This window comes from Octodon degus, unplaced genomic scaffold (genome assembly GCF_000260255.1).
Source record: "Octodon degus isolate 3935 unplaced genomic scaffold, OctDeg1.0 scaffold00086, whole genome shotgun sequence".
NCBI lineage: Eukaryota > Metazoa > Chordata > Mammalia > Rodentia > Octodontidae > Octodon > Octodon degus.
In genome coordinates, this window is record NW_004524662.1 from 9,029,106 (window position 1) to 9,040,318 (window position 11,213).

Genomic DNA, 11,213 nt, shown 5'->3' on the forward strand with positions numbered 1-11,213 from the left:
CCAGGGGGCGGGGCTGGCTGGCATGTGGTGCTGGGGTATTGAACCGCGGTCCCTGTGCTTTGCCAAGCTTGTTGCAAGTAGGTGCTTTAGACCACTGAGCCATCTCGCCAGCCCTGAAAATTTTATATTGTCAGATCTTACTACATTATGCACATACAGTAGGAATCATTTGCTGCATTTTCTGCTAAATGAACAAGGAAGGGTCTACTCTCAGAGGATTTTTCAAGTTGTTTCGAAACTTAAACCCTTTCTACTCTTGCCACAAGGAACATTGCTAAAGTCTGTCTCTTATACAAAATAGACAGGTGATAAATTTATTGAAGTTACAATGAGGATACTCTGACCCTGGGTGCATGGTAGATAGGTATCAGCACTGATGTCCTTTGGTAAAGATTAAGCACAATATACTTTTGCTTATAACGGATAAATAGATTTACCTGTTTCAGAGGTGATTGATGTTCCATGGGAGGAAAGAGGCGTACCCTACCAATTTGTGAGTTAGTGTTCAGTAGGTAGAGGGTTTTTTTTTTTTTTTTTTTTTTTTTAATTTGTTTTAAAGAGTGAGTCAATTTAGTTATGGTCCTTTGAAACTTTACAGAGCTTGGAAGAAACAGCATTCTTCAGGCTTCTAATGTACAGAAACAATTTTCAGCATTTCTCCCACATCCCCCTTTTTTTTTTCTTCTCTCCCACATCCCTTAAGTGTAATGTATTTGGTTACATAGACATTATATTCTTTTCCTACGATTTTTGTTCTTGGAGATAAAACACTGTTGTATCACACTCACAAACTTAACATTAGTTAAATGTGCTATATCCCTGTGAATGATGGACCAAGTACACAGTTCTCATTGAGAAAAGTCAATTGAAGATAACCTATCAATGTAAGTAAATGAATGGTTAAGAGGGAATTTACTGTTGCTAAAGGAGTTAATTCTTGAGGACTGGTGAAATAGCTTGGTGGAATAAGTGTCTGGTTAGGCAAGCGCAGGGAACGGGTTTCAATCCTGCACCACATGCTACTCTGGCCCCTACCCTTTTGCATGCTGAGCCAGCCCCCAAGACTGGGGGTGGTGGCACACGCCTGTAATCGTAGCACTGAGAAGGCTGAACACAGGAGTCTGAACTGCGTAGTGAGGCCCTGTATCAAATACATTTAAAAAAAAAAAAAGCTTTTGATGAGTTTAACTGTAATAATTTTTAGTAACATACTACTTTGATCACACATTGCAAATACATTTTTGGCATATCTCTGTTGACCTAGTTAGGGTATACAGTGATACGAGGGTTTACAAACTTAATTCTTGCCAAAGTTCATTCAAACTGTGCAACTAGAATCATGACAAAAATTCTGTGGCTAACAGTTGTGAAAGAACTAAGTTCATGAACTGAGGTACCATTACAGTTTGAAATTTGTGAATTACATGGAAATCTGAAATTTAGGATTAAAATAATTCTTGTTCTTTTTACAGATAGGTAATGAAGGTTTAGCTGCTGACCTAACTGATGATCCAGATACTGAGGAAGCCCTGAAGGAATTTGATTTTTTAGTGACTGCTGAAGATGGTGAAGGAGCTGGTGAAGCACGAAGTTCAGGGGATGGCACAGAATGGGGTAAGATGATAAAGAAATATGGGGGTGGGAAGAAATCTTTTTAAAGTCAAATTATTAAATGCTGTATATGTAATGTATGTATCTGTATGGTGGAAGTAAACTTGAGAGCAAGGAGAAATGGTATGAGATAATTTCAGGGTATTTTATACCATTTAGATTTGATGACTGAATTATTTCATATATGGCTTCTGATTTTTTAAATTTATCTTGATTTAAAATTGAAATATTTAGTTAACTTAGAAATTATTTCTATCTCCTTAGCAGAGTTTAAAAATAAATGTTACTCATTCTTAAACATTCCATTATTTAATTTGGTAATATAGGTTGCAAGAGGACTTAACTCTCTGTATGTCCATCTAGTGTTACCTGGCTTATTTTTAGGTATGAATAAAATTCCTTTTCCTGAGTTTTTTCTTTTTGAGCAGAATCATAGCTCTATATTGAGCAGGATTTAGTGAACATACTAAATTTTATTGTATATAATACTCAGTGTGCAAGTGTTAGGACCTAAGTTTTGGACGTGATTCGCAATGGTAATAATCTAACCATAACCAAGAGAGAGACAGCAGTTTTACCAGGGTAGGTTAAGTAAACTCCGTTAGAGAAAAAAATAAAATATTTAAAGGTAATAGCTGGTGTCCAGTATATTCTGTTAAATATGTTCAGTTTTTCTTAAGTACTAACAAGAGGATCAGCAGAATTATTTTTAATTACTTTGGTGATAGAGAAAACATTTGGATTAAAAAACCCCATATATTGAAACTATTACTAATAGCATGAGAGGCAAACTTCATATTTATTGACTATCTTGATGTGAATGTGAAGTAATAATTTAAAAAGATTTTTTTTGTCACCAGCATTTTAATTCAGAATATTAGCTCCATAGTTACTTTCCATGCTTTGTACATTTTTGTATATATTATTTGAAATTGGCTTTATTTAATTTACTTAGTGGAGTTTTTGAGGCAAGGTCTTGCTGGCTTGCCTTAGTTGCATGAGTGTGGGATTACAGGTATAACCATACCTTTATGCCTGGCTTTGAAAATGACTATATTTTAGAAGTTTATTCTTGCTTAACAGAAACAGTAAAAGATCTAAAGAGTTTTTTAAATGTTTGTTTCTGTGTGTGATCCATTCGGTGTTGGAAGTATTTTTCCAGTAATTTCAAAAGTATGGTGTACTTTTTCCTCAATGGTATAAATTTTATGAAATACATAAATTACTTAAATATTGTTTTATAATACAAGTATATTTTAGAAGATGTAGAACCCACTGGTAAATGTGAGAAGGAACTAAAAAATCACTTGTAATGAAGAGAGAACCATGGTTAATATTTCTTTAAGTATATGAATATAATTTATTAGTAAAAGATTTATAGTGAGCATCTGTTTGGCTAAATTGTGGCACACATCCATTCCTGTTTTTTAAACCTAAAGTTAGTAAAATCTAAATTTTAGTTAAAAGGATAAATAAAAATTTCATTTATGTCAAATTTGCGTTACTTGTTTAAAAATAAAATATCCAGTTACATACAACTAATTGGTCCTTCTCACCAAAGACTTAGCCCTTCAGAGTTTTAAGAGAAGACTTAGTTAATGATAACTATCAATACTTTATAATTCACCTTTACTATCAGTGTTTGGGTGGCTGATCCTCCTTATCTAAATAGAAGTAACCAACCCAGCTTCTTACTTCCAGACAAAACTAAATCTTTAAGGCATCTTCTTCATGATAAAGAAAAGGACTGTTGATTGTGAAATGATTTAAGTAGTTTCTGTAAGAAGAAAATTGTCAGACTCTAGCAGTGTTTCTGAAAGTTCATCATTTCTTACTCAAGTGTTTGTTTATTTTTTTAAATTTGTTTATTTATTTTTTTGAGATAGGGTCTAGTTATGCAGTTTAGGCTGGGAGTTCACTTTGTGACCAGGACTGGCCTCGAGCTCCCTGCTTCAGCTTCCCCATTGTTGGGATTACAGGTGTGCCACCACCATGCTTGTTTCAAGAAATACTCCTTATACTCAGTTTTTATGAAACAAAGAGGTAGCTGTACAAACATTCCTTTTTATATTGTTTGAAATTCAATATAAATGAAGAGGTAATTTTTAGATTCAAATCACTGGATGAAGGATACATATTTATTTATTATTAAATGTATTTAGTACAGGGTCTACAGGGTCTCCCTGCATAGATCCATCCGACTCGTAGTGATTTTCCTGTTTTCAGCCTCCTAAGTGCTGGGATTATGGGCGCGTGCCACCATGCCCAGTCTCTTTCACTGTCTCTGCACGCCCTGGGGGTGGGGCTGGCTCTGCACACTGGGGATGGAACCAAGATTCCGGTCACTGCATCTGCCTAAGCAGGCGCTTTACTCTGCTGAGCTATCTGGCTGGCCCTAAGGATACACATTTTAAAGAAAGCCTTGTTTTAATGATGCACTCCTCAGTGTGGGAGATAGTCTGTTGTTATTATTATTTTATAATAAGCAATCTATATAGTTTAAATTTTGAACAATTTTAGGAAACCGCTGCTCTTTTAGGAAGTTTTTTATCTACTTTTTCTTTGTTATCTGCATTAAGTGATCTGAGTTTAATGTTATTAAGTTTTCTCATAATAAAAAGAATGAGTTGACATCTCTAATTTTGTTTTTATTTCTCATGGAGACTAGGAGTTTTTAACGATGTTTATTTTTCTCCTGTCCTTTAAAACAGTGATCTCTGGAAACTCATAGGAGTAAAAAAATATAATCAGTACCTGAATGTGTATAATTAAGTGCAGTGGATAAAGTATTGAATATTTGCATGAAGTGAAGTTAGTTACATATTTATGTTACAGGTTAGCAGATGTTCTGCTTTGGTATTCAGAGTTATCCTAAGAAAATTTCATGTTCTTGTGATTTTGAGTTGTTAATAGTCAACTCTTTTGTGCATGTTTTTGTTTTCTGTCATGTTTTTGACAAAAAATGCTCCCATAATCAATTTATCCTCATTTCTTGGTATTCCCCCCTAGATTTTTTAAAAACAGGATTAATATTTAGAAGATTATGCTGGCTCCTCCCTTTTGCTCTTGTCCTTTTCTTATAAGCAATGTCAGATCAGCTGTTACTCCCAGGCAAGTTTCAGGATGTTTGTGCACATATGTATTCTCTAACCTGTTCTCTGCACTGTTTCTTTGTTTTGCGGAATGGAGGTTATCTTGCAAATAGTAGTTTTTTTTTTTTTTTCTCAAGCTTCTCCTTGTTTTCATCGTATTTGCTTTTTCACTCCACTCCCTTTTGCTGCCTTAGAACTATTCAAAGCTTTTGTTTTTACTTCTCCTACAAAGGTCTTTTAAAAAACTGGCTATCTTAATTAAATTTTTCTGTCCTTATCTATGAAAGGTTTATACTAACTAGTTAAGTAGTTTTTTGGTCTCTGAGATAGAAAAAGTATTTCCTCACAATGTGTCAGTTTGTCTTTAGTTGACAGTAAGAATTGTTAGCTTCACTAAGAATGAAAATTTCTTCCACCACATTTTGCTTGGCATAGTCAATAAATTGACCAAGATTCCTGATGTAACATAGTTTTTAGGAAACCATGATTAGTGTACATGAAAAGCTAATTTTCTTTATAAGTCAGTATTAACAGCTTTCTTACAGACACTATTGTGTCTTCCAGACAAATTTGACAGATTCTATATGTAAATTTAGTCATGAGTAATCTTAACTGTGAGTAATTCAGGTTAGCAAATTAATCAATGGTGTTGGCTTTAATTATAGCTATAGTTACAGGGGGAACTACAACTCCTACACAGTTGCAGTAAGAAACACTCACAGTATGGTAAATACTTGCATTTTTGTGTACTGTTCAAATATGAGAATTTATTATGATCACTATATTTAGCAGCCTATGAGGGGGAAAAGAGACTTTTTTATGTGCACTTCAAAGACTAAGCCAGAGAGGCCTCACGGGCTGGTAAGAATTAATAAGCCAGAATATACTGAGCTATTAGGAAGTTTAACAAGTATGTTTCCACTAAAATCTCACTGTTTAGCCTAATTGAATGGCTTAATGTAGGTCTTTTAGTATAATTTTATTGAATTAAATTTAAGCTAAGAGGGTTGGGTGTGGTGTTGTATGCCTATAATTCCAGTGCTTTGGAGGCTGAGGCAGGAGGATGGTTGTGAGGTCAGACCACCCTGGGCTGCACAGTAAGCTCAAAGCTAGCCTGAACTGCATTGAGAGACCCTGTTCACAAAGACTATAGTAATAATGATGATGATGATGATGATAAAAGTTAATCTAAGGCTATAAAAAATCCTAGTTGTTAACTTTGCAACATTGTTAAATCCCTGTAACAAAGCAACTTTAAAACTACAGCAAAACCTGCACTACTTAAAATAATTATGAAAGACATTTTTATACTGCCTCTTTTAATCCTATTTTCTATTTTTCTATGAATAAAGTATATTTAGACCCAAGTATTTACTTAAATCAGTTACTATTCACTAAAATAGCTGAGGTATCATCTATAGCAGATACACAACAATCAACGTTTTTACGTCTCCATGTTTGTCACTCCTTATCTTACCCTGAAAGATCAACTATAAAAAAATTCTTCAGTGGGTTTTGAGTTTCCTTTTTGTTTTTTGCAAATCTTAGTTGTAGACCAATGGAAGAAGGTAATGAGATATGAACTATTTGGGTGGGTGGGGCAGATGGGACTCTGAATGCTTTGTATGAATTAAATGAGATCTTGTATTTTGAAATGATGTGTATTATATTGGACTAGAATGCCTCTTCAGTACAGTTCTGTGCATGCAGAATCAGTGTGACAAACGGTGCATGAATATTTTCATCAATAAAATGGCACTGACTTTTCTAGCTTGCACTTTTATGAGTAGTTCGCATGTAATTTATTCATTTGCTTTTATGATGCTGGCTGAATAATTTTTATTAACATTTTATAAAGATGCAGTGATCTATTTTATGACATTAGATTTCTAATGTCGGTTCATTGAAAGAGTAATTTTCAAATAGTGATGCATAAAATATGAAGCACCATTTAACTGTCATTGGTATTAAATGTTGAGAAACTATGATCATATTTAGTTGGAGTCGTGATCACCAAAACTGAGACTGCACCTTTAAAGTACTTTTGATTATATGCTATTAAACCCTTTTTATTGTGATTATGTGAAACTGTAACAGTTTACTGCCAATAGCTTGCATTGCCAACTGCTGATTTTTTTTCTTTCAATAATATGCTGCATGTAGATAAAGATGACTTCTCCTCAACTGCTGAGGTTTGGGATGTAGACCAGGGACTAATAAGTAAACTGAAGGAACAGTACAAGAAGGAACGAAAGGGGAAGAAAGGGGTGAAGAGTAAGTGCAGATTCTGACTATTATAATTTTTGTGTATCAATATTGAGAAAAAAGTCAATTCTGTTTTTTCATTTAATTTTACTTTTTGTTTCATAAAGGGGGCAACTAACTTTAAACTTTGTCTGTTGTATAATTGAAATTTATTTGGGTATTTAGAATGTATTATCAAGTAGAAGATCATTTTAAATATGTGGATAAGGCTTAAGGGAAGATTTTGAGGGTTTTTTTTTAAGTTTTAAAATTTCACCAAATTGTAAGGAATATTGGCCTTGGAATTGAAGTAATAGGAATTTGTTCAAATGGGAGCATAGTATAGATTTCTTTATTTTTTGATATATGAGACATTTGCAGCTGTACCCAGCTCATACCGAGATTACATTTCTTAGTTTGGGAAGCCTTAAACATGATGAACAGGAAAGCTTTTATGATAGGTTATGCTTTCTGATCATAATCCAACTCAATTAACAGCTACGAAATTTGTATTGAGTAGTATTTTGATTACTCTAGAGGGGGAATCCATAGGAGATGATAATGGTACGATTTATTTGGTCAAGAGCTGGATGTCTTTTGGAGCCAGACCATATTTTTCACTGTTATATTTTGATGAATTTACTGTAAAAATATGTGCAGCTGTAGCCATTTCCTTCAAATAAATAATTCATTTTGTGATTCAAACTTGCAAACATCCACATGATATTAAATGAACAGCACTGAAACTTATTTTGGGGACACTTTGATTTGAATTGGCTGATTTCTGCTTACTTTACGTATTTTTTCAAGGAGAAGATAGTGTATGTCAAGGGCAAAAACCAGAAACATTCCTTGAAATCTCATTCTGTGGTGGCAAATACTTTAGTTTTCCAAGTGGCAAGTGTAAAGAAAAAGAATGACTGTCCTTCAGTAAAGCATTTTTGGGGTGATTTTATTTGAAGACTAAGAAGTAGAGTTTAGAGGATTTACCAAGATGTTATTAACCAAATTTCTTTGATAACTTTATGCTAGTTTAGGTTACTGCATGTGGGTAAAAGGATAAAAGAGTTCTACAAAGTTTCAGACTGTACAGTGAATTGCCGATTTTATTTAAAAGCATTTAGTGCTAGGCTGGATCTGTATTCAGTTTTAACATGACTTATAATATATGCATGTTAAGTATGAAAGTATTATTGCATGACTGTTTAGTAAAATAACATTAGCGTTTTAAGAAAATAGTTTTAAAATACTAGATAACTTAATTTTCATGTTATATATGACAATCTGCTTGCAATTTTATGAATCTGCAGGAAGTTTCTTTAGAAAATGTTAGATAATACTGCTTTGGGGGGGGGGTGTACCAGAGATTGAACTCAGGACCCTGTGCTTGCCAGGCAAGCGCTTATTCTACTGAGCTACCTCCTTGGCCCAGTACTGCTTCTAAATTAGAACTATCCTATTAATTTTTTACTGATAGTCTATGATTAGATATGTAGGTTTTTGAGGTTCAGAAATAAAATACAAGTCAGCCAACGATCCTTTTTGGTGTCTTCTCCCCCCCCCGTGTGTTTTGTACATACTCTCACTGCACAGCTCGGACTTGTAGTGATCGTACTATTTTCAACCTGTGTAGCGTTGGGGTTACAAGTGTGTGTCACCATGCCTGGACTCAGTCACGGCTCAGTGTGCCCAGGGGCGGGGCTGGCACAGCATGTGGTGCCAGAGATCGAACCCCAATCATACTTTTTAGATATGGGTTTTAAATTATTTTTGAAATAATTTAAAAAAATATTTATTTGATACAGGATCATGCTATACAGCTCAGACTCAAAGTGATCCTTCCTGTCTTAGCCTCACCAGTGCTGGGATTATAGGCATGCACCATGCCTGGTTTTTGGGGCCAGAATGGCAGCTTGGGATTTTGGGGCTGATACAGCATGCAGTACTGGGGATCAGACTTTGGGTCCTTGTGCTTGCCAGAGGCAGTTAGGCCACCAAGCTATCTCCTCAGGCCTGAATTATTTTTTGAAAACTGTTCTTTATATAGTTCCCTTTGGGGAAATGTGAAAAACATATGAATTTCCTTTTTTTGATGGGGGGCGGGTACTAAGGTTCAAGCTCAGGACCTTCTCTTGCCAGGCAGATGCTTTATGCTGCTCCCTGGCCCACAATTAAATTTGTTTTGTTTTTTTGGTACTGGGAATCGAACTCAGGACCTTGCACTCGCCAGGCACTTAAGCTGCTGAGCTGTCTTCCCAGTCCCTACATTTTTTAATCCTCATAACAAATTTACATTTACTTTTGTGGTTCCTTTTTCTCCTTTTTAAATTTTTTGAAAAATTTTCTATTTTGGAGGCAGGGTCTTGCTAAGTAGTTCATGCTTGTCTTGAACTCACTACATAGCCCAGGCGTGCCTCAAATTCAAAGCGATCCTCCTGCTTCAGCCTCCAAAGTACTGGGATTAAAAACATAGGCTACCATGTCTGTCTTATTTGTGTTTTTAAATAGGACTGTAATAAATTTATAATTTACCTATTTAACAATACATAGAAAATATCACTTTATGTTAACAGCTATTCCTCTATATGTTTTCAACTTCTTAAGTTTAATAAAGCTAACGTATTCAGTATTGGAAAACCTAATGTATGAGTTCAGTATAAGGAGGTTTTTTTTTTTTTTTTAAGGGAAGGAAAGGTTTATTTAGCTCACAGTTACTGGAGGTTTCAGTCCATACTCAGCTGGGTCCAACGCAGAGCAGCACATAGCAGAGGGCAACCTTTCATGGTGGTGGCAAAGAGCAAGAGCACAAGGGAGGGGTAGCAGCAGCTCAAGCAGCTAGCTTCTCTTCCCACCTTACATTGTAATGCAAATTACCTGCCCCAGGGTAGGGGAAGTACTCACACCTATGGGTACTTCCCAGTACTTAACCACCTATGGGTAATCCCAGCAGTACTAAAACCCATAATTCCAGCCTTGGATCACACATAATCCCAGTGGATCATGAGTTAACACAAACTCTAGAAGTCCTCACCCCATGACTGCATGAGGCTTTGGGGGGACAACTAGACACAAACCATAACATTCCACCCCTGGACCCCCAAAGTCTCATGCACATCCCTTTGTGCAAAAGACATTTTAGTCCATCTCTAAGAGTTGCCAAAGTCCCAACAGTTTCAGTATTACTGAAAAGTCCAAGTCCCAAGTCTCCTCCAAGATCCAAGGCAAACTCTTAGCTGTGAGCCCCTGTACAAAAGAAAAGCTAAACACATCCAACATTCAAAGGCACAAGATAAACATTACCATTCCAAAAGGTACACACAGCAGGATACCAAGCATTGGGACCAACACAAGTCCAGAAGCCAGCAGGGCAGACATTAAGTCCTGCAGTTCCATGTGGACCATCTGAAGCAATCTGCGATGAGTTGTGAACTCCAAAGGCCTTACATGGCTCCACCCCTATGGCACTTCTGCTAGTAGCTCTTATGGCTTCTCTCTTTGGCCTGCTTTGTTCCCTTTTTGCAGCTTTTCTTAGACCATCCACATTCCTGGCTTTTTCAAACTTCTGAGGTTTCCACTGAGTAGGCTTCTCACTCACAGCTTCACACACTGCCCTCTCAGGGGCACACTGCCTGGCCTCCCAGGCCTTCTTCTGAAATCTGGGCAGAAGCCTTCTGAACCTCAGAACTCCTGCATTCTGCATGGGCCTACGACCACCAAAGCCACGTGGATGATGCCAAGGGCTGCTGTCAGCTGGAGCAGTAGCCAGACTTTTCTCTCTCTTGGCCGTAGGGGTTGAGTGCCTGTATGACTGAGCACTCTGACCCTGATTCCCAGAAACAAATTCTCCATGTTGGCACCATTCTGGAACCTGTTGTGGTGGCCGCCGCCGCCATTCTGGAACCCGGTGTGGCTGCTGCCTCCATTCTGGAACATGGGGCTCCGCAGCTTTCTTCTCAAAGCAAAGTTCTTCACCCTTGTTATTCTGAGGCTGCAAAGGGCAAGAACCTGCCACCTCCTGTGATGCTCTCAGGACATCTTTTCTATTCTCTTGTTCCTTCTCAGCAGTGGAGATCCTCTCAGCTTTATCTTCACAGTCCACAGCCTTCCTGGTGCTTCCTTTCTGGCCAAACTCACAACATTTTAAATCATCCTTTTGGGCTCTTTGCTCTTGATTCTCAAAATAAATCTGGCTAAAAGCCCCCAGTAACAACCAGGCCACTGCCCCAATATTTGGCTGCCTTGAAATTTCTTTTGCTAGATTGATCA

The 11,213-nt window shown here is 36.6% G+C and overlaps 1 protein-coding gene across 5 annotated transcripts in view; it reads left to right on the forward strand.

Moving 5' to 3' along the window:
* The window catches only part of Strn3 (striatin 3), a 129,938-nt gene that overhangs the window by 87,199 nt on the left and 31,526 nt on the right, over positions 1 to 11,213 (forward strand). For 3 of the 5 annotated variants that reach the window (XM_023721812.1, XM_004637102.2, XM_023721814.1), the window contains exons 7-8: positions 1,473 to 1,614; positions 6,867 to 6,977. In XM_023721812.1, coding sequence (XP_023577580.1) covers positions 1,473 to 1,614; positions 6,867 to 6,977 — 253 coding nt within the window. The remainder of the gene's footprint in view (positions 1 to 1,472; positions 1,615 to 6,866; positions 6,978 to 11,213) is intronic. The other 2 variants (XM_023721813.1, XM_004637104.2) reach the window with 1 other exon arrangement.